Source organism: Labrus bergylta, chromosome 6 (genome assembly GCF_963930695.1).
Source record: "Labrus bergylta chromosome 6, fLabBer1.1, whole genome shotgun sequence".
NCBI lineage: Eukaryota > Metazoa > Chordata > Actinopteri > Labriformes > Labridae > Labrus > Labrus bergylta.
Window position 1 is genome coordinate 18,261,350 of NC_089200.1, and position 24,333 is coordinate 18,285,682.

Genomic DNA, 24,333 nt, shown 5'->3' on the forward strand with positions numbered 1-24,333 from the left:
AAAAAAAAAACTAGGACAGGATATGCCAGTATTTTGGACTACAACACCCATATTTAAAGTGTCGTCGCTTTGGATTGAATCTCGCGAGAATAAGCACAACATTTGGTTGCCAGGTTTACTTGATCACAACCATCACAACACAATTATTCACACTGTGTTCAATAATTAATAGCTGTTCATGTAGAGGGAACATTTTGATTAAACAGCTACTAACAACAACCACGATTCAAGTAGCCTAACATAAAGTTTATATCCATGTAACATCAATTATTATCTAAAATGTTAAATTGATAGAGGATGTTTAGTACATTTGAACTTATGAATGACTGACCTTTTATTTACCCTTCAGATATAGCTTGGTGTTAATGAAGGTGGTGACCAATGGGTCTCCAAATAGTAAACTGCAAGTCAGCATGCATTATGTTACTGTGCATTTTGCATCTTAAACCTTACACTAAACTGAGAGAAGTGGAAAAAAAAAAAACAATCGAAAACTGACAGTTAAAAAACAAAAATATTATGACAAAGTTTACAGCCCAAAATTCGAGAAACAATCAACAAACTTGAACCCCTGACGAAAAATGTATTTCTATGATTTTTTTTCTTCTATTAAAAATAATCTAGTTTTTTTAAGAGATGTGCTTTTGTGAAATATTCTTACTCAAGTAAACTTAAAAAAAAAACCTTTCAACAATTATCATTCTTTTATCATTTAATGTTTACTAAACAGATACAAGCATACAGAAGAGATTCACTCTGAGTTTTGCATGCTTTTTGGTCGTTTGTACTACATGAACCAAACCTGGCAACCCGGGAATCTGGCTGTAGCGCTGAAAAACTTGTTGTTGTCGTGGAAAATGGCGTCAAACGTAGAGGCCCCGGAACGCTGGTACCTCGCCCTTCTCGGCTTTGCGGAGCATTTTCGAACCTCTAGTCCGCCCAAAATCCGATTGTGTGTGCATTGTTTACAGGCAGTGTTTCAGTTTAAACCTCCACAGCGGATTGAAGCCCGGACACACCTTCAGCTGGGCTCGGTTCTCTACCACCACACCAAGAACAGCGAGCTGGCACGTAACCACTTGGAGAAAGCGGTGAGGGACGTTTGATCTAGGAAAGAGCGGGGATGCAGCGGACAGGGGGAAAAGTGTAGGCCTCTAGCTATGAAACAAGTGAAGGAAGGGGATCTTTTAAATAGCTTTTTATCGAGGAAGGTTGGATATGTTAAAAATGTTCCCGATACGTTTTTTATCTCCTCGTATTCTTTGGTGTTCGTCCCGAGTAATCTGATTTCATTTTTTCTTTAGTTTGCTAAATAACGCGGTACCGCTGTTGAGATTAATTGATTCATTAAAAAAAAAAAAAAAAAAGCTTACACTTACGATATCTATTTTGTTTGTTTTATTTCCAGTGGCTTATATCTCAACAAGTCCCTCAGTTTGAAGATGTCAAATTTGAAGCCGCCAGCATTTTGTCAGAACTCTTCTGCCAACAGGTAAGCACATTTTTCATTTAATTTGAAGTAATTAACGTGAGATTGAAATTATACCAAGTTAGCTTCTTCCATTCATTCACAATGGGGAAAGATGTGTTTCTCATTGAAGTGTGCACATTGGTGTTTAATATTTATTTTCATTAATTTTTGCAGAATTTGGTGGACTCTGCAAAACCCTTACTGCGGAAGGCTATCCAGATATCACAACAAACACCTTACTGGCACTGCAGGCTGTTGTTCCAGTTGGCTGTATGTAGAAGTGCTGTTTTTGTTAATATGTCCCTTCAGTGGTGACATTCACTCAAGACTCTTTAAAAAAAAAATGCATGTCCAACAGTTGGTTGTTCTCAGTGTTTTAAGTTTGACTTAATGTCTCTTTTAGCAACTTCATACTCTGGAGAAAGACTTGGTGTCAGCATGTGACCTGCTGGGTGTTGGAGCTGAGTACGCCAGAGTGGTTGGGTCAGAATATACCAGGTGAGGGAATGTCATTCAATCCTCTGTTGACTGCATATTAGAAAGCTGTTGACATATGACACCCTCAATTTGCACTGATAAACATTATTACTATTTTAGGGTGCAAAAAATCTCAGTGTCAGTGACTATACTTTGTTGTGACACCTCATTCTCAATGATCCTCTACAAAATAAAAATAAAAACACAATGTACTTATTGCAGGTTGTATATATTAGTGCTATCTGTTGTCCATCTGTTTCTAAAGTAAAATGCATACAAATGTGGTAATAAATAAAATGATTGATTTGGAGAACTTGATTAAAGCTTACTTGACATTTTCTCCTTTTTGCTTTTAGGGCATTGTTTCTCTTGAGTAAAGGAATGGTAAGTACACCTTGCGATGCTCCTCTTGCATGATTTTGTGTAAAACAATAACTTAAAAGCCTAATACCTATACATCAGTAATAGTGGTTGTTTTGAACATCAGCAACAACAATGATGGTAAACAGCATTGGATTCTACCGAGTGTGTAAGGTCATGGTGTTTTTTTCTTCTTCTAGTTGTTGTTAATGGAGAGGAAGCTTGGGGAGGTACATCCTCTGCTCACACTGTGCGGAACTATTGTTGAAAACTGGCAGGGAAATCCCATCCAGAAGGAGTCCCTCAGGGTCTTCTTCCTGGTTCTACAGGTCACACACTACCTGGATGCTGGACAGGTAGGGGTTTCAGTGACACTGCTTGTGAACTCACAGGGAACTTGTTGATCAGCGTGTATGCCAACAATGATTCCATGCAGTAATTCGAGTTAGAAATGATAAACCCATTTTAAGGTCTGGTTGTGTCAAACTACTTGGACCTTGAATCAGATGTTTTGTCATGCCCATGTGTCCCCAGGTAAAGAGTGTGAAGCCCTGTCTGAAGCAGCTGCAGCAGTGCATCCAGACCATTTCTACACTCCATGATGATGAGATTCTGCCAAGCAACCCAGCTGACCTCTTCCACTGGCTTCCCAAGGAGCACATGTGTGTCCTCGTCTATTTGGTAATGCCACTTCTTTTTCCTTGCAATATTTAAGTCCCTAAAAGCTATGATAAAAAAAAATTGACACTTGTGCTGTTATTACTTAAGGTTGTGCCCCACTGTGCGTAATGTTACTGCTGTATGAAGTGGAAAAACAAAAAGTAAACAATGCAATTATCAAACTCGAACCTCTGCTGATGATCTCCCTCTGAATGTGTTTGTTGCTCTGTTGTGAAATAAGTAAGAGCATCAGAGAATTACACATCTGAATGCTAACTTCAAATACAAAAGCTTAACACAGCCGTTGTTCTTGTTTTTAGTTATTGTCGGTGGTTTTCGTTTTTGTGTTGTCGAGTACGCGCTGTACATCTTTGATGCATTTCAGTCTAGTTTTCAGAAAACACTTCTCTGTCTTGTAACTGTTAATGGAAATCATTTTATAGTAGTTTAATTAAACATTTTCAATAACATTGTTTGGCATTTCAGCGATAGGTGCAAATGTTTTTTAGGCCATGAACCAGTCGGCCACAAAGAATCAAATGTTTGGGCCAAAGACGGTATTTGGATTCTGATTGTGAATTCAATAAAGACTTCCTTAACTTTCCAAATTCACCATCTGACAACTTAGCAAGTATAATATATATTTAAAAAAGTGATGTAGGCCATGGCTACAATAAAACAAAAACTTTAAATGTGCCTCTGATTACAAAAGAAAATGTCATTACCTCAGGATAATGTGTGCCAGTGTCCACTGCAGTTATTGGAGCTTCTCAAAGTTGGGGGTTAGAATTTTTCTTTTTTTCAAATCCTTAAAGCCACTAAAACAACAGGTAAGGTTTTTTGAGACTGTTATATCATTTTCATTCTAGGTTGCGCGTGTGATCGTGCCTATTAATGCTTGAAGACAAGTTACATGGTGGCTTCCCAACCACTCACTTCAGCCGTATGAGCAAAAAAAAAAAAAAAAAAAGGTGCTCAGGATTTACTTGAAATTAACAGGAATTAAGTTTGCCAAAATTACAACGTTATGATGCAGGTTTTCAAAAAGTAAACATGCAAGCTTTGTCAGGACTGTCCTCAAGAGGAGAAGGCAACATTGAATTGCTTGTTTGTTGAGTGTCAGTCGGATCGATCACGTCTGATGTGTCTGGAATTCTAATCACTACCTTAACAACACAGCGTCAAGCAGATTTGTGGCTCAAGTTTAAATGTTTGATCTATAATTTATTGTTAGCTGCACCTATATCCAGATATCTGTTAATAGCGATCAATACATCACTGATAGATTACTGATGATGGTACCTGGGTCATTAACTTGGATAATGTTCCGCCTTGTTTGTGCTGTCCACACGGAGTGGTTCTCCAGTACACAGCAGAGCCTGCTGATACATGATTGGTCAATACAGCTTGGACTACAAATGTAGGCTACTAGACTTGACACTAATGCCCTTGTTGCAGTGATTTAGTTGCCATGGCACTCATTTTTATTTATTTTCTTTGTCATGTGTTTATTTAGGGTCTTGATTCAAATTGTTCAACGTGTTCTCTGTCTTGTCACCTCCCAGGTCACAGTGATGCACTCGATGCAAGCAGGTTATTTGGAAAAAGCCCAGAAGTACACAGACAAGGCTCTGATGCAGCTAGAGAAACTGAAGAGTGAGTTCCTTGTTTCTGTAATAACTATGACTAATTATATAATGTTGAGTATTGACACTTTATTTGTGTATGATTATTTGTATCTCTCTGTTTTAGTGTTGGACTGCAGCCCCATCCTCTCCACATTTCAAGTCATTTTACTGGAGCACATCATCATGTGTCGACTCGTCACAGGCCACAAGGCTACTGCATTACAAGAGGTATAGATTCTTCCTGTATCCATGACGATTTTTTTTTACCTGTTGTAAATAATAGATACAAAAGCTAGAAGCCTTTCACTCTATCTAAAGCGTGTCACACACCTGAATTAGCATTCTTCAGTGAGCTTTTGGAAGTGAACACTTGACTCTCTTCTGTCCATTCAGATCTCTCAGGTATGTCAGCTGTGCCAACAGTCCCCCAGGCTCTTCACCAACCACGCTGCTCAGCTTCACACACTATTAGTGAGTACTTCCAAATCTGAGCTCTCTTTGTGCATTTGTGTCTACAGCTGTGTGTTCCTGAAAAGGATCACTATAGCAAGCAAAGCCAAAAATATCACAAGTTTAGAAACACTTTCACAAATTCAAACAAAATGACTCTGACTTTACTCAAATATATAACACAGTAACAATCACAGTACAGAAAATGTATATAAGACTACAAGTTTAAAGACAGTTGTATTCCACATTTACAATGAAGGAGGTTTTTGTAACTTAACACCAACTCATGTTTGAATACTAACCTGTGGGAAAATGTTGTTAGGGATGATTTGCTTTAAATCTTGTGTTGGACGGTTAACGGATAATTGAAGACGAGAAGAAAATATTTTTCGTTACACTCCTAATGTACTCATAGCCTATTATTAATTATGTTAGGCTGCAAGTTTGTTTTGAAATAACTGATAAATTATCACATGGAACTCAATGTGGTTAGAATCAATCAATCATAACAATTTTCATGTATGTTAAGTAACACACTATTTCAACCCCTACAAATAAGAACTCAGAGAGAAATAAACAACACCATAAGCGGTTATCTTAGAGAAACTTATTTTTTTTATATACTGGGACTTCATAAAAGTTTATTCCTTTTACAAATCCAGATCCATAACGGGCATTCTGTTCTTATTCTTTCTTAACAAAGGGCCTATACTGTATCTCAGTCAACTGTATGGATAATGCAGAGGCACAGTTTACGACAGCCTTGCGAGTAAGTACACAGCAATGTGCTGCCTCTCCTCAAATACAGTCATCTTTGTTGTCTTCTCATCCTTTTTACCCTGCAGCTCTGTGCTCATCTGAAACATGCCTTTATTGATGTCTTTCAGCTCACCACACACCAGGAACTGTGGACATACATTGTAACCAACTTGGCCAGTGTCTACATAAGGGAAGGAAACAGACACCAGGAGGTCAGTTGAGTAATAATGGGCCAAGATTAATTGTACTATGGTGTGATGGATACAACACACAAAATAGAAGTGGTTAGTTACTGTGTAGCATTTTTTGTTTACTTAATTGTAGAGTAAAATCAACACATTAGCACTGCTAATGGCTTATTAAAGATGTAATGTTGTTTGTTCATAAGCCAGCCAGAAAGTTAAAAGAAGGAGCTGCATGAAAAGCCATAGATTCAGTGTTGGTTGGCAGTAAGAAACGGTGTTGCAGTTGCGTGGTTTGACCACCAGATGGTGCCAACGAGTTACAATTTCAACAAAGAGTCATACAGTACTTGCTTTGACAAAGAAAAAAGTTTTCCAGGCTCACTTTTTTTTCTTTTTTCTTTTTTTTTTTCTTTGAAGCATACAGGAAGTTGATTGACGTTATGATCATTGTAGGAAAGCGTTTATTAAAAAACAAAGGAGAGGTGAGAAGAGTCAAAACCAAACAACAAACCAAATGTACTAAATGTATTTCCTGTATTATTTCTTCTTTAGCTGTATAGCCTCCTGGAGAGAATAAATCCAGACCATAACTTTCCAGTAAGGTAAGAAGCATTTAATTAAAAATAAAAATGAAACAGGAAAATAAATGAACGTATATGAGACTGCATTTTGTCTAAGCGGGTTCAAACAAAAAACCTCCTTTCTTGTTTTTGATTAAGCTCCCATTGCCTCCGTGCTGCAGCCTTCTACATCAGGGGACTACTGTCCTTCTTTCAAGGACGCTACAACGAGGCAAAGTATGACAAAATGGAATTTATTTATGTCAACAAACCAACCATAGTCACGCTTCACATAAAAATGTTTACATGTTTGTTTCCATTTATTTCAGACGCTTCCTGAGGGAAACCCTTAAGATGTCTAATGCTGAGGATTTGAACAGACTGACTGCCTGCTCCCTGGTTCTGTTGGGTCACATCTTCTACGTACTGGGCAACCACAGAGTAAGAAAAAGACAGACTACTGTGCCTAATGTGTTCACACAAGCACACTTCATCTTGTTTACTGTTCCTAATCTTGGTTCCCTTGATTAGTCCTGAGTAGCTAGGACTTAATTTATAAAACCGTTTATACATTTTCCACTAAATTAAAACTTCTCAATAAAATGTTCACTCAATAAAAAGTCTTTGTTTTTACCACATTCTTCTTTTTGTAATATCATAATTAACTTGACGAGAGTTTGTCATGGCCATGCCTCATATTTGCTGTTTATCAGCAAAGAACAACTGTAACTGGTTAGGGTCAGAACCCACACTTTTTGACACCCCTTTGATACGAGTGATTCACTGAGGGAGGTCCACTGAAGCTAAATGGCTTCCTTCCTTTATCATGTAAGAAGACAAAGCAACAAATTCCATGAAGCCGTCTGGGTTACAACACTGCTCCCTCCTCAATTACAACACAAATACTGTAAACATTATTTTCTCTTACTTTTATAACTAGTATGAGGCAAAAATTAGAACATGTAGAAAACTCAAAAATACTTCATCTGTGTGAACATATCATTTATATGTGCATATCATTTACTATTTTGTATGTACAAACTGTTACACAGTTACTGCTGTTTAATGCCCATGGATGATCCATAAATATATACCCCGAGTATGTAGGATGTAATGGCATGCATATATTTAAAGACTAGTTAAGACCCTAAAGTGTACTAATTGTGGATTTTAAAACACGACCCGTATCATTTTTTAATAGTTGCTGTTTTTCTCTGTAGGAAAGCAACAACATGGTGGTACCTGCCATGCAGCTGGCAAGCAAGATCCCTGACATGTCTGTCCAGCTCTGGTCTTCAGCCCTATTAAAAGGTAAACCACCACGTATTGGTAAAACATAATCAATGTCTTTATATGCACTATGTTATCCACTCTTATAACTTTGCCATTACACATTTGTTTGTCTAAAGACCTGAACAAGGCCCTTGGAAACACCATGGATGCCCATGAAGCGGCCCAGATGCACCAGAACTTCTCTCAGCAGCTGCTGCAGGACCACATCGCTGCCTGCAGCCTCCCTGAGCATAACCTCATCAGTGTATGTGGAGCACATTAGCCTGCTTCTTTTATCTGAACTTGCATTTATCCTTATTTTTCTCACTAATGGAGTGCTGGATTCATGTGTTTGTCCATTTTTGTAATACTTGCATCACTGTATTTTCTGCCTGTTTTTCAGTGGACTGATGGCCCTCCCCCTGTCCAGATTCAAGCCCAGAACGGCCCAACCACCAGCCTAGCAAGCCTGCTATGAGAAAACACGTGTCTCAGATGACGGTAGCTTGTATATCGTTGTAAGCAAACAGACTGGTGCCGAACAACCTGCTATCAGACCACTGTAGCAGGTCACAGAGTACAGGCCTTCACTTTATTGGCTTCTACACATTGCTTCCTGATTGTCTGCTATCACATTTTCAAATGTTAAAACAAACTACAACTACTGTTGCACATGTATTTCATGCTCTCTGATGGCATAGATGCTACCACGCTACAAGGGTTGGATTGGAGTAGTGGAGGACACAGCAACATGTGAAGGGGAATCCCTGCCTCAGAGAAAGACGGCCTTCTCTACGTTTCTTTTCCATTTGTTGGGAAAACAAAAAAGGTAGATAGGGGAGCATGCAGAGGAAATTAATTTATTCATGTTGATATTTTTGTAACTGTTGGTATATATTTTTCACCTTGCCTTTTTGTTTGTAAGCATCCTCCTTTTTTTTTCTTTTTTTTTTTCCATGCATGGAAGTTACTGATGCGGACTCCCTGTACATTAGTTTCTGATCTGGGTTCCTTATAAGACGTTCTTCGTAGATACTTTTTGCACAATATCTATATTTGAAAGAATAGGGACATGTAAAATATTATCACGCAATCAGTTGAGACATTTCACAAGGGCAGTATGCATTGTATTTGGACAGTGCACAATCTACTGCGTGCAGTTCCTCTATGGACCGGAGTATGCGTCACTTTTGGTTCGTTCATGAGCAAAGTTTGAATACTTCAGAATTTTTATCCTCAGAGGTTTTGAAGGTGCCACATACCCATTAAATGACACATTGAACTGATGTATTGTTTAAAGTTCCTTATTGTATGAATTTTCTCTCGATGTATTAATTTTTACAGATCATTGAGCTCATTTTAATCTTCAGATATTCAAAAAGTCTTTTATTTTGTTATATTTTAATTTGTCTTGATAGTTCTACTAAAGGGTTTCTTTTCACTTTGTTTGTATAGATTTGCCCCTTTGTTGAACCCTTATTGTACAGTGACATTTTATAAAGTCAATTTAGTAAAGTGTGATATGTATTTTTAGCTATCCTATGTAGAAATCTCAATGCTTGGTATTTAAGGCACTCTGTACTGACACAGTTTAAGCTGAAGTACAAGCCATACCCTATTCTATCCAATGCCCATGTTTTTAATGCTTACCTAGTTTTCAATAATTTTCCAATAAAAATCTGATTGAAATTGTGTATTTTATTGACTAATACATTCATTTGAGTACTTTCTTCTATTAGACTGAAGGTTGTTTATAAGCCTCTGGGTGCAGGCACACTGTCGTTGGATAACTATGACAAGTGGAGGAGAACTTGGCCTCTCAACCCTTTGATGACCTGTTAAAGTTGTACACAGCAATACGTTACAAAGGAAACTCGATGACACTGGTAGCTGCATGACACACAGAAGTGAGTTAAGTGCAGAGTAAGCAAGTTTCAGTTTGAGTCGGTGATGAGGATGTTTTTTTAAGCCTTTAGGTGGTGCTAGAGTTTTCCAGTGTTTTGCTTGCAAGAAATTGTACACAAGTTTCTTCAAGACCAAATATGAACACATTTTGGTTTGAATTAAACAATCATATTTAAAGAGAATGTATCAAGTTAGATTATAACAGTTCACTTAAGTTTTATTTCTTGTTTAATGCTTGAGATGTTAAAATGGTAAAATAGATCTGCATGCCCCTGGGGATAACTTCCTTCATGTTGATCTCTGGTTATTTTACCATTTAACTTCCTGGTTTGCACATCTTGTAGGCGGGTTTTCTGCATGACGGAAATTGATATTCAGGGGTAATTATTAACAGGGATAATAATTCGCCAGGTTAGTTTTGATAACATTGATTCCCACAACAGCTCCAAATAATAAGTTGTGGACATTGAAGTGATCCCATATGGTTCATGAGTTATATGGTCCAGATATATTGTACATCACAAGAGTCACTTGTGTCAATTTGTGTACCTCTGGATCAGGCTATCAAGGCATAACCCAAGGACAGCATTGTACCTCATAAATAGACATATGTACTCTGCAAGGTGGCAGGCGCTAATTTGGCATAATACTTGTGTTTGTGTAAGTTTGGAACTCTTGTCTTGATCATTCTTGGAGCTGCTGCAAGATCTGTATGATCGTCATAGGATCATATCAGCGTGGCACAAGGCCAGATAGACTCAGATGTCAGATGTCTATACTCCGTAATCACTAGTTCTGGTCATGTTCCTGGTTCATGTTGTGCAGGATTAATGAACTGTTAGCACAACAAACTTTTGAGCATAGAATATGCCATAAGCTGAAGAAATGTTTTAAATAGAAATATTACATGATGGCATTCTCTTTATTCGCTTTTTCGTCAGAAACTGTCTAAACGATATCAACTGCTGGATGGCACAAAACTTTCTCCAACTGAACAATTCTAAATCTGAAATCATAGTATTCAACCCACCAAACTCTACTCATATTTCAGAGCAGCCTCGGTCCCTTATTCGCCAATGTCCAACCCAAAGCCAGTAATCTAGGACTAACATTTGATTGCAATCTCACCTTTGACTCCCATATCAAAACAGTTATCTGATCATGCTTCTTCAATTTACGCACCATCTCCAAAATTAAAACAATACTAACCCAACCACACCTTGAAAAGATCATCCACGCCCTCATTTTCTCCTGACTTGACTACTGTAATTCCCTCTTTTCCGGAATCACAAATAAGTCACTGTCTCGCCTCCAGCTAGTCCAAAATGCAGCAGCTAGGCTTCTTACTGGTTTTAACAGACGACATCACATCACTCCAATTTTAGCTTCATTACATTGGCTTCCTATAAGTTTTAGAATCGATTTTAAGATTTTACTCATTACTTTTAAAGCACGGACGGGGCTGGCTCCAAGCTATATAACAGAGCTGCTGACACCATATGTGCCAGCCCGCAGTCTTGGATCCTCAGCTGGGGGCCTCCTGGTCGTCCCAAAGTCAAGACTTAAAACCAAAGGGTGACTGGGCCTTTTCAGTCAGGGCCCCTTGACTTTGGAACGACCTCCCTCGCAGAGACTCGCAGATTCCCTCAATTCTTTTAAAGCCCTTCTTAAAACGTACTTTTACAGACTTGCTTTTATGTGATGTCGTCTTCTTAATGTCTTTTCTTACTGGTTTTACTATTTTTATCTTCTTTTACTTCTTACTGTTCTTTTATTTATGCTCTTTATTTATGCTCTTATCTTAACACCTCTTATGTTTTAACTTGGTCATTTTTTTTATCTTACTTTGTCTATTTATGATTTATATTTATATAAACTTTTTATTTTTATTAATATTTTATTTATTTATCATTTAATCACTTGTTTCTATTTCTTTTACTGCTCTTACCTTCTTATTGCTGTTATCTTTTTATTTGCGTTTAGCTCTTTTAGTTTCTTACATCTTTTAAAATCTTTGGTCCTTTTGGTCTCAGCTCGTGTTGTTGGGTTCTTTGTGTTGCCTGGATTCTTATGATGGTTCTTGTGATGGTCGGGTTATATATGTCTGTTGGGTATCGTGCAATATGGGTTCTTTTCTGTTGAATTGTATTGAATTATTTTTTAATATTTTGCATTTGTTATGTTCTTGCTGTTGTTTATGTTCTTCTGTGTTTGGTTTAGTTTGCTTTGTTCTTGTTTTTGCTGTTTGTCAAAGCACTTTGTAAACCTGTGCTTTGTAAAAGGTGCTATATAAATAAAGTTATTATCATTATTATTATTATTAATAAGATATACATACTAATTATATGTGTCAAACGTACAGAGACCAAGAAGAACATACTATTATGGAAAGTACGATATGAAAAGGTAAGTTAAAACAATAGGTTTTTTTTTACACACACCAACTCAGAATAGTATGGACTCAAAAACACCACAGATGTAGGAACATAGTTGTGACTTACTGAATAGTCAGTAAAACATAATAAAGTTAAAGGGTCATAGTAACATTTTTGCATCATTTTAATATATATTGTGTTGCAGTTCCAGCGATCTTAAGACTGCAAGACGTGTAGGAATACTTTCCTTCTGCAAAAAAAATGTATACATTATTTTAATCATTATTTAACAATTGCATGTATCTAATAAAATCCAATCAAATGTAATTCCCAAATTAAAGGTTATAACACAATTAAAAAGTGGTGTTTACTTATTTGCACATTTAAAAATGGCTAAACGCTGTTTGGATTCCCATCCATTTGTTGTTTTGTTTTTCCACTCTCGACAGTGCTTTCTCCTTTCTATCCTATGAGTTGGAAACTTAACATTTCCGAGGTGTGTATGAACGCAGCATGACGCCGCCTGTGGTGGCTCATTACATTATCTGGCAACCGGAGTGGCAGCGGACAGAAGAGAGGGGATCCCCGGGATTTTTTTTTTTTTACACCGAAGCCAGTTAAACACCAGCAGAAAAAACATCTGAAAATCGCGGGGGAACTCGATCAGGCTCCTCCTAGACTCCGTAAGTTCATATATATATATATATATATCGTTATCATAATCAACTCATTCATTATTCAATTTTCTCAATCAAATCATGACGACGGAAGGGAAGTTTCTCTATTGGTGTTAGCTCCAGCTACCGTAAGTTGAGCTAACTAGCATAGCTTGATCCCGGCTAAAGTGAAGGTAACAGTTGTCGCTGTGCTACACACACACACACACACACACACACCTACAGAGAGTGCAGGCTTGCCAAGAACAGACCGCCTCAAAAAGTCGAGCAATATTAAAACTAACTTCCCCGGCAAACTTGTTAAGAGTATGCACCCGTAGTGAAACATAATTCAAGTTGCTCTTGTTGTAGACGTGTAAATACAGGTGGAAACTAGGAGACACATGTGTCATAGTTTACGTAATTAACGCCTGATTACTTGTGAATAATTTCAGCTAATGTCTCGTCTTGAGTGTCCAGGGAGTTAGCGTTAGCATGCTAACATAGCTCGCTAGCTAGCCTTTTAACACTAACAAGAGACGGGGTCGATTTCATTGTCTTGTCGTGTATCGCTATTTGGAGGCGAACAGAAATCCAAGCGACACATCATAACCCTTTATGCTCACTTGTCAAGTGTTGAGCTACGTTACTTTTATTTTAATTTTTTTATCTGTACTATCTTGATGATCATAATTGTTAGCTCGCCTTAGTTAGCTTCTGTGTGAGTGTGTGTGTGTGTGTTTTTTTTGGTAGCCTGGACAGATGGACAGGTTGTTGTTGGCAAGCCAAGTTAACGTTAGCATGAAGTAGCTTGTTGTTGTTGTTTGATGGGTTTGGTGAAAATTAAGTAGCAAAGTTGGGACTCTAAAGTTTGACACTGGTTTAACACTAAGACGACTCCTGTTGTTAGCCGTGGATGGTTACAGCTCCTCTGTGAGCCATTGATCTCAGAACTTTGTCAGATTAGCTGAACCGTGAAAAGCCTCTTTTTTTTTTATGGAGGCGTAATGGTGGACGGTGGTGCCTCCGTTTGGGTGTGTGTGTGTGTGTGTGTTCACGACGAGTAAGTGGCGATCACCTACGTCAGGCTGTAGACAACTGAACGCATACTTTAGTGGTTGTTCTGAATTATAAGGTTTGTGTGCACCTAGGATCAGATCCACCACGGTATGTTATGTAAATAGACGTCTCGCTCTTTAAGGGATCTGCTTCCACTGTGTCGTTCATTTCCACGTTCAAGTTAGGTATTCGGAAGGCATCTTGTGATTTGAATCATGTGATGTTAAAAGAGGCGATACATTATTTGTGAGATATCTGAATTATTTAAGATGAATGTTGTGGCTTAGAGTTTGAATTAGGATTTCTGAGGCAGTTACTACATCTATGAGAAGCTATGAACCATGGGTGATGTCGTTTCAGTGGACACCTGTCTTTTGAGGTGTTTTTAAGCTGAGCAGCAGTATCCTTTCCCCTTTAGAGCAAGTGTCCTCCTTATAGAGCTAGCAGACTGTTGGTACCCTTGGCTAGTGACGGTGGACACATTTTATGATGGGCCTTAGATTTGCCTGAGGAGAGGGGGGCCTCTTTATGAAAAATTCTCCTGAGAGTGATGTAACCCGATGGGCATGACTTAAGATCCACTCTTTACTGCTTCATCATGACCAAAACTTTAAAACACACATATAGTTTTCCCTTTACTCGCTACAATTTCTTATTTTTCTTTTGTCAATCGCTCCAAGGTACCTTGCCTAATTTTCAGTTTATTATGGTTTTCATTCGTGAATGAATTCAGAGGTTCAAGTTGTGCTCTTCAATCCTGATATTGTGCTGACAATCCTGACGAAAGTTAAGCACGCACTTCCATTTTTATTTTAGTTTAGTTGTTACTTTTAAGTAAAAGTTATGCGTGTGAAAGTTGAATGGCGATCACATCTGTAATACATGTGAATGTAACAATCCCCACAACAGTCTTTGTTTCTTACCTTCATTAATTACATTAATTTGGACCGTACACGTGTGGTAGCTCTCTGGACTGTATTATGACATAGCTATTATATTTTTAAGTGCATCCAAATTTGGAATGTTGTTGTGACAATAGTATCTGTGTAGCTCACTGTAAGACACAGTTTAACTTAACACTTACTGTGTCTGGTTGAGTGTGAGCCCAGTCGTTCTGAGAAGTTAACAGGAAATGCTGTTTAGACTACAAAGTCTACACAATCATTCAGCTAGACAGTAGCTGCTGTGAGATGATGGACCTGCATTGTACTTTAAAAACTTAAAGATAAGGATTAAGCCATAGGGATGTCACAAGTAGAATTATTAAGAACGTATTGTCTGTCAAATAAAAGTAAAAGACGATGCTGCGATGGAGAATCAACCTCTTTTTATATTGTGGTGGTTCAATTTGTAGTTCTGTTTTGTTTGTTACTTCTAGTTTCAATTTATTAAGTGCTTGAAGTTTCATCTAACATTTTTTTAAAGTGAATGGATGCTTGACTGACTGTGGTTGGATTGTTGTAGTCAAGTCAGTTTTATTTATCTGGCCCAATAGTTTACATTTGCCTAAAGGAAGGAAGAGGAGGTTTGATGAAGGAAAGATAAATATTTAAATGAGGAAAATAAAAGAAACTCATCAGAGGAGAGATACCTGTTTTAGGCAAGCATACATGTATTCTAGAATAAAACTAATACAATTCAAAGTTCTTAAAAATATATATTTTAAACAAAAATAAAGAATCTGTGTCAAAGAGGATACAGAGTAACTCCAAGTCTAAGTGACCTTTCCACAAGGAGCCCTGTGAGCATAGAGACAACACTAACACACAAACATAGGTGAAAGGAAACTGACACATGTAAGAAGAGAGGAATGGACAACATACACACAAGGGAGAAAGAGAAAGACGAGAGAAGAGGCTGTTTCTCTTGGAGGACATAGATCGAGTTGAAAACATCATGACACATGCACCGACAGCCATGGTAGAGAGAGAGAGAGAGAGGTCCCAGGGCAGCCAAGGGGCCACACAGAAGTAAGAGAGTAAAAACACATTCTGGATGCTCCTCTACCTGAAAGGTTAGAAGAAACATGAAGTAAGTATTTTGTTCACAGTATTCTTGATGGCTGCTGGTCATGATCTATTAGCTCAAGTCTAGTTTTTATTTAGACTAACATCAAGCTAGTGGAAGGAAGGATCATTGAAACCAAGGCAAGGCTTTAAGTAAGAAGGCACTGAGCTACCAACTGAAAGTGAAAGTGCACTGCACACTTGGCGACATTGTCTGTGAGGGGTGCATGTGTGAACTAGTGTTGTCACGATACCAAAATACTCATTACTGAAACGATACTTCAGCTGAAATGATACTGGTTCAATACTCAATACCTAATGATCAGAAATAGGATGTCTACAGGGATTGGTCACATTTTGGAATTCACAGATTATTATTAAAAACCTTTTACTGACTAAAACTTCGTTGTTATTTAATATTTACACTTTTATCTAATCTTCATCAGGGCAAATTAGTTATGTAAATATTTATTTGGACACATTTAGAGTGCTTTTACGGAACCATGACACTCGCAGAGTGTACAAAATACATTTTCCACAATATCTTAAATCTTATCTCATTTTAATTGTATATACGGCCAGGGCGAATTTCAAATGTGATTATATTAATTGGGTCTATGTTGATGTATTAAAATTTGATAGCATTTAGCACAAATTACATTAGGCATTATAGACCTGCCCTGCACAATGCCCATGTTTTTTTTTATGAATAGAATAGATTGTTGGTCTATTATCAGGCCATTGTCACTAAAAAACTTAAGCAACCCAATCACATTTATTCATATTGATCCAGGAGCATTAAGTTCACTATGGGCACTGTTGTGTTTCATTTTATTTACATTGAGGGTTTCCCTTTTTGCTGGCTATTTAACTTTTTTTAAAGCACAAAAAATGACACCCCAATGTAGCTTAAAAAATGTGTTAGATGTAACATGTTCTAATATGCTTCAGCTATTTACAATGCACGATGGGGATAATGCTGACACACTACTAATATTCATAAGAGCAACCAATCCGGGTACTTTGCCCAAACGATGCCAGCCCCGCCCCTTTCTGGGTGAAATCATTCCATCTGAATGAATGGCGGTTAATGGAAAAGTCGGGGTCTTTACCAGTATGAGCCTAAATCCGATGACCAGTGATGTAAACATTTAAAATATGACATTTGTGAACAGAGATCGGCATCATAACATTATAAAATAAACACTAAAACGTGAACATGAGTGTCTTTTCAGTTTCTCTCCGTCAAACTGGTCAAACAAGCACATACTGTGATCAGGAGTCATAAACTCACATCACACACCTGATGAGAAATTATTAACCATGTTACCCGAGAAAGATCTTTACTTTTAAATAATATTTCTTTCTAATAGTTTTTAACAGTGTTCATAGCTGTATGGAGTGGTTATAGATGTTTAGTTTAGAGAAAAAACGGACATAAACTCTGGGTTTTCAGCTGATTTAGAAAAGACTAACATAGTAATGTCACCTGGATGATTTTAATACCTTTTTTTTTTCTTAATACGTGAGTGTGAATGTTGACGAGGAGGTTTTGTATCAAGCTAGCAAACTTTTTATTTTGACATTTATTTTATAGTAAGAGGATTTGGTGTAGTGTTCCTTTCTTTAGAGACATTTTCACCAACATATTTATGTGACGTGACAGTTGAAACGCTGTTAATACGTTAGTGAACGTGTGAAGAATCAGGTAATAGACTGCGCTGCTGTCACGGAGCGATCGCTGCCTTAAAGCCAGCAGGAATATGACAGCGGTCCCACAGTTTACCACTTTAAGTTTCAGTCCAAACACACAGAGCTCTTCTTTTACCCTCCTTTGTCCTTTGTGTTTTTAAAAAAGTACAAAAAGCTAGGCAATAGCGTTTAATGCCACCGCTAGAAGTGTTTTCTATTCTACTGCCGATACATTCTCAGGGCTTGTTTTCACCCAAACGGGGGCCTGGTTGCTCTGGCAAGCCGGGAGTGACGTTCGACTGCTCTTATGAATGCTAACGCTGTATAACATAATTTAGAAGCTCATCATTGTCCTACAAGAGGGCTATTCAGCTAGCCTATATGCTAACATGTTGTGTGTCATGGAGAGGTCTTGGTGTCTGCCACTCCACTGAGCTGCTTGGTGAGGTTTAAAGTTTGAGACGACACTGTTTTGTAGCATCTTTAGCATACAGGTTCGATAAGTGTGTGGGTTCGCCAACAGCGACAGCTCTGCAAGCAAAGTAGTCCCAAAAGAGACATCGGCAGCAGGGTTTAAGTTAGTCGGTATTTACCGGCTTTATGCCGGTTAGTTACAAAACAATGCTTCTCTTTAGTGGCAGGAGATTTGCGCTGTATAAACCTAAATGAATGACTGGGCATGTCTATTTGACCATTGACATTGTCTTACTTGACTACCTTGCTCATAATGCTTCCTAGTGGCGATAGAGATAATCATATATATATATATATATATATATTTTTTTTTTTTCAAGATTTATTTTTGCGTTTTGTGCCTTTATTGTAGAGTTAGGACAGTGGATAGAGTCAGAAATCAGGGAGAGAGAGAGAGTGGGGAATGACATGCGTGAAAGGAGCCACAGGTTGGATTCGAACCTGGGTCGCCCGTTTGGAGAACTACAGCCACCATACATGGGGAGCGCGCACTAACCAATGCGCCACCAGCATTCAGAGATAATCATTTTGAAACAGTATTATGATTTTTACTATTGTGATTGAAATGTCCTCACACAAGCTGTAGGGTCATTACCTCAGAAACAGTGGCCATTACGACAGACTTCTCCTCCTCCTTCAACCCTGCCACCAACACCATAACCACCACCACCAAACCAAACAGAGTATTTTGAGTTGTGAGAGCGTGTTCAACACTGTATTGTGTGGGGAAAAATGTCCGGCAAATATTTCTTGAAATGTATTTTTAAAATCTCAGTAGTTAATGTGTAAACAGGGCTTAAAACTGTCTGGTGTCGGGGCGCGTGTCCCATGTATTGAGACTCTTGTCTCGAGCGGTAGGCCCGGGTTTGCTTCCACCCGTGGCCCCTTTCCGCATGTCATTCCCCGCTCTCTCTCCCTGGTTTCCGACTCTATCCACTGCCTCTTTCTGCATTAAAGACACGAAAAGCCCAAAATAAGTCTTAAAAAAAACAAAAAAAACTGTCTGGTGTCGAAGAAAAGTTGTACCTGGGGAAGAATGACGGCCCTTTTTTTTTTTTTTAAAACTCTGATTGAAGACCAGTTCCCTGTATTCCAAAAGAGCATGGGATGGAATACAAGGTATGAGGAGATCAGAGGGGTATGGCAGGGCGGCCTGTTGGTTTGGTTTGTCATCAGAAATGTGATCTGGAATAGATTTTCTATAGAAGATCTACACTGTATTTTTATGATCTTAATGTGTTTTTGGTTTTGAGAGCTCTCCGTTGTTCAGTCAGTTTCCTTGTTTATTGCATCAGATGCCAGAGGACAGGAGTAGTCATATTGTCCACAGGGTCCCACCCAAAGGCCTCAGGCAACTCTTGGAGCTGGAAGAGAGGAATCTTCTAATGTTTGACTGGCTGTTTCTTGTTTACCCTGTTGGACTTCATATTGATTTAAGCACGGGTGTTTACAACGTGACCAACCTAACAATTAAAGGAAGAAATACACTGAAGGAACGATAAAATGTTGGGCATGGTTTGAAATGAAGCCAACCTGAAGTTTCAGATGCACTTCAAATACTTCAGGATCAACCTAGCTACTACTAGCAATGAATGTCAGTCAGAATCAGAATCAGAAATACTTTATTAATTCCAAAGGGAAATTGAAGTACACCGTTTCTTTTCCAATCACTTGAAGCTGGGGAAACAGCCTGCTAGTCTGAGTCTGACTGGCCACTTCTACAACTAGTAACTATTTGATTTTGCGACAGTGGTTTCATTGATTTCTACAACCAAGCTTATTTCCATAATTTTAGAGCTGTGACAAATAGGTGATACGGTAATGAAAAGAAACCATTAGATAATGTTAATTTCACTAGCATGTCTGTGCACAAGGGACAGCCCTCGTGTTCAGTATGTCCTAACGTAGCATCTCATCTGCTATAAGCAAGACTTCACATTTACAGGTTATGTGTTTAACATTTCAAAAGTAGTTTTTTTCCTTTCTGCCTGCAACAATTGCTTCCACTCTGTGGCCAACAAGCGGCAACCTCAGGTTTTGAAAAGTGAACCCAATGCTGAAGTGCAAAAAAACTGCAGTTCTTCGAGTGTCCCCTTGAGGCTGGCTCAAAGAGACCCAGAAGTCACATACACACGACCCCGTTCAAAAATGCCTGAATTTACAGCAGAAATGAACATGTTTACAGTCTGAAAAAAAGAAACAGTTTGGTTTGATGCGTTATTGTCTTCATCGGCACAGACACATCTAGCGATCATCCATTTTGATGTTATGACTGATACGGGATATGCATAGTTAGGCATGTGGCTGACGTGACTGAGGGGTGGGTCTGATGTAACAAATTGTCAAGAGGTCTAAAAACCGTTCAGCTCCCAGCCTGTCATTCGGTTGAGACAGCATTTCCAGCATGGCGACTGCCACACATGGGCTTCCAAAGCACCCTGCAGTAACCAATGGTTGACGTCACTCAGGCTTCGTCCTTTTTTTTTTTTTTACAGTTTATAGTAGCCACTGCTGACATGGCAACTTTTGAACTCTTTGAGTGCAGCAAACAGACTGACTGGCAACTTACCGGTAACTGCCAGTCAGACTGTGCTACTTAACTCCCTTTCACAATGCTGTTTTGGGCAGATCATGTGTTCATGTATTTCATTAATGCACTGTTATTATGCCTGCTGTAACAATCACAAAATAAGCTGCACCTACACAGACTTTGGAAGTCTGACCCCAATTCATCAGCAGAAGTGTGAAGTAGCAGACACAGTTTTTTGGGAAAAGGACGTTGTGCCACAGTGCTTTGAGGCGTTCCACACATTGCATCGATCGTCTTGTACTACGTCATTCATATGAGGGACAAAAATGACCTCATTATCATTCCTGAAGTTCACTGACATTCCTGCTGCCCCATATATCTGTTGCATGGGGGAATGATAAGACTGATGTCATGCAGCTTTGGGGGAAAATGACAAATCATACTTTAAAGTGCACCATTATGACTCCAAAATAGAATTTGGTTTCTAATTGTGGCATGCAGGGGTCTCCTCAAAAATCTTTGGTATCAACGAACTCTACCTTTTAAGTGATATCTGTAACATCAAATAATAGCTGACTGCACTCATTATATACAAAATGATAGGGAAGCCAAAACTCAAATAAAAATTCACACAGACGTATCTTATGACCGCTTTAAAGGTCCCATATTATGCTTTTTCTGGTTTTATATGCCCTTTAGTGTGTTTTCCAAGTGTCCTGTGCATGTTTAGGCACATTCTGTTAACAAAGACTATAGTCTGCAGTGTAGAGCACACTTTACTCTGGTAAATTAAGTTACAATAGAACAGGTGAACGATTTAAGTGTCTGTCTGTTTCATCTTTCTAAAAAGACAATTTGAACTGAGCTTTCGTAGATCATATTGCATATTTTGTTTGTTTGGGACTTTTTGTTCATTGTGACTTCATAAAGGGGTTAATTAAAGGGATATTTTTGTTAGGGTAGCAGCGTATGGATCAACAACAGACGCGTTTCAGCACAGAGCCTTTATCAGCGCTTTGTTTGTCATCTATTTTCTTTTTGCACTCCTGCACCTGAAGTTTTATTTCTGTTTGAATGTGCTCCTTTTTTCTGTTTTGAATTAGGCCTATCCTAGAACCCACAATGCAACAAGAAACATTTACAAAAATGTGGACTACATAACGATTATCGTTTACATTTTTTTTTTATGTCCGATTATTATTTAATGCTCGTTTGCACCCCTACTTTTTACTGCATGGATTATATTTGAGATTGTTTTTTACCCCAGCAGACGCGAGGGAAGGGGATATGTGTACAAGACACTATCCGTAGGAGGCTAAAATACAGGGAATATCATATATTTGGAAAAGTGCGCCAGTGATCTTTCTGAAAAGTTGTAAAAAAAAAAGACGCTGGTCGCTGCGCTTTTCATCCAGGCGGCTGCTGTCTGCTGCAAACCACCTAATCATTAAAAACAACTTTTAAAAAAAGATGCTGGCACTGAGAAAAAACCTTACGTTGACACGGGGCCTTTGAATGCTCTCATTTTCAGTTAAGCCCATTGTTTACTTTGGGAGAAAAAATGGAATTAACTTCTCAAACCTCTCCTGCAACAAATCCACTTATCATTTGTTCACATTTCACATCCACCTTAGCTTTTAGGAGGAGCACAATATTAGCACTGAAACAGTATCAAAAACGTCATGATGAGATGATCATGCTTTTTTTAATGTATGTTGAAAAAGCTGAAGCCTTAGCTGGAGAAGTTCCACCTCTGTGTGTACCATTTAGTTCAGTTACTCATGTAATGCTGAGTTGAACTAAGAAAAGTCTATTTTTTGGCTTTCATAACTTTTGGACTGTGGGGACTTGAAGCTCCTGTGGGGAGTTTTTAGCTGGTTATGTTACAGATTGAAGTCAATACTGTTGCCTCTCTATGAGAGATGTCCCAAACGATTATTTTTCAAACGATTAATCTAGCGATTATTTTTTTCAATTAATTGACTAATCTAACGATTCATTTTTCGATTAATCTAACGATTCATTTTTCAGTTAACGATTATCTTGCATTACTTTATCAATGTAACTATTCACACAATAAGGATATCAAAACAATTCTTGTTAACATTTCAATATTCATTAAACATTTCTTTAACATGGCACTTAGAGCATTGCTCCTCAAGAATCTCTCCAAAATAAAATTCTGTGTAGGGATATTTTGGATGTGCTTTTCTTTTAGTTCACTTTTTACTTTGTCCACGGTAGCCACATACTTCCTCTCCATCAAGTCAGTAAAGTAGTCCTGGATGGAAGGGTGTATCCTGAATGGAAAGTATTTTCCTTTTCACAGAAGCCTTCACCATCAATGGGTCTCATGTCCTTAGCAATCATTGAGACGATGCTGTTCATATACACACTAGCCTCCTCGGGTGTGCAAGGTTTCTGGTTCTTTTTATGGAAAAAAATCCTCCACACTGCTTTGCCTATTCCTGTAAAGGTGAAAAACACAAAGCACATGAATATTCACAATAGCAAATCTGAAATATAACATAAGTCTAAAAATTCACAGTCCACACCATGCATATTTTGATATTAGTAGACTACAGCCATCTTAACTTCAAAAATCATTTCTGTAATTACAATTGTCAGCTGTACTGTCTCATGCATGTTTACTTGGAACTGGTTGCTAGATTGTGAAATTTCAAGAGTAAACGGCTACATCACATGACAGCCTAGCAAACAAAAAAGTTGTCTCTTTTGTGTCATATTTCAATCAAGCAACGCCAGGGTATAAATCATCCGTCCGGTAAGCAAACGGATTAGAAACTGGTCCGGAAAGCTAACAATGCTTAACGTTAGTAGCGATGTATTTATAGACAACAAATCAACAGTGTAACGTAACGTTTACTAATAAAACACATTCTGTATCAATGCTTGATAATCGAACATTCCAGTGTGGGAAAGTAAACAGAACTTACGGTGTTTTGCTGCCATCCTGATGGGAATCGGACACTGCCACAGATACTAAAAGGGATCATGGTGTTCATGTGTTTCTTTTAATGACAGCAGTCGTTATAGCAACTGAAAAATTATTTGAACTTGTAACGGTCTGTCCAGCTTAGTTTTTGTTCCTGCATCTCCCGTTTCTGAGCGCACCTGAATGTATCTGTCATTGTCTGAGCGACCCTGAATGCAGCATGCTAACAGCGCATACCCTGAGTAACGGCAGTGAGAGAGGCGTGCGTGCGCATCAGGGGCCGCCCCCCTCCTAATATAATGGTAGGGGAAACACTGCACGAACTACACTGTGTCTTAGGGCATACTCATACTAAGCAATCCGGCAGAGCCTAAGCACATTCACCCCTAAAGTCCCTAGAGAGCTTCCTGGGCCCTGGCATGCTTGGAAGAGGTGTGCTTCGGCCCGGTACAGTTCATGCACAAGCACGGGTCTACAGTTGGACAGCCTTCATTATCGAGAAATCCCATCAAGTGTTCAGGCTGTATCTCACTAAAATTATTCAAAATAACCCACAAAGTCAGAGAAACAACACAGATACATGACTGCTATACTTTACCATGTGCAGATGCGGACTCAACCGCGCATCCCTTTATTTATTTTTTTCTGAGTCTGCCTCTCCTGTAAACTAAGCATGCTTCATAATTACGTCAGTCCATTCACGTGTTGTATTACGATGTTATGCACAAGAGGTAACCGTGCTCAGGCCCGTTTATTCCATGAGCAGTGTGAGGCCTGCGAGGGAATGGTGTGGGGACAATCGTGATTGAGTGTGCCCTTAAAGCTCCTGTGAGGAATTAATGGGTTGCATCGATATTG

General features: G+C 38.5%; 2 protein-coding genes across 2 annotated transcripts in view; both read left to right on the forward strand.

Moving 5' to 3' along the window:
* The first annotated feature begins 821 nt into the window (after positions 1–821).
* mau2 (MAU2 sister chromatid cohesion factor) lies at positions 822–9,511 on the forward strand. Its single transcript, XM_020632186.3, has 18 exons — positions 822–1,091; positions 1,409–1,492; positions 1,646–1,741; positions 1,875–1,969; positions 2,305–2,332; positions 2,509–2,664; positions 2,843–2,989; positions 4,534–4,624; positions 4,721–4,824; positions 4,990–5,067; positions 5,750–5,815; positions 5,934–6,017; positions 6,543–6,592; positions 6,710–6,787; positions 6,880–6,991; positions 7,771–7,861; positions 7,960–8,087; positions 8,226–9,511. The coding sequence occupies exons 1-18, from the start codon at positions 858–860 to the stop codon at positions 8,298–8,300; spliced, it is 1,797 nt and encodes a 598-aa protein (XP_020487842.1). The 5' UTR covers positions 822–857; the 3' UTR covers positions 8,301–9,511.
* A 3,118-nt stretch (positions 9,512–12,629) lies between these two features.
* Positions 12,630–24,333, forward strand: part of gatad2ab (GATA zinc finger domain containing 2Ab) — a 31,993-nt gene continuing 20,289 nt past the window's right edge. Inside the window, exon 1 of the mRNA XM_020632121.3 lies at positions 12,630–12,785. The gene's annotated coding sequence lies outside the window, so the exon portion shown is untranslated. The remainder of the gene's footprint in view (positions 12,786–24,333) is intronic.

Bases quoted from the DNA above. Each gene is read 5' to 3' on its own strand.
- mau2 (XM_020632186.3), top strand. From the start codon at position 858: ATGGCGTCAAACGTAGAGGCCCCGGAACGCTGGTACCTCGCCCTTCTC. The intron at 2,990-4,533 runs GTAATGCCACTT...GTCACCTCCCAG, and splicing joins TGTGTGTCCTCGTCTATTTG to GTCACAGTGATGCACTCGAT. The intron at 5,068-5,749 runs GTGAGTACTTCC...TTCTTAACAAAG, and splicing joins CTCAGCTTCACACACTATTA to GGCCTATACTGTATCTCAGT.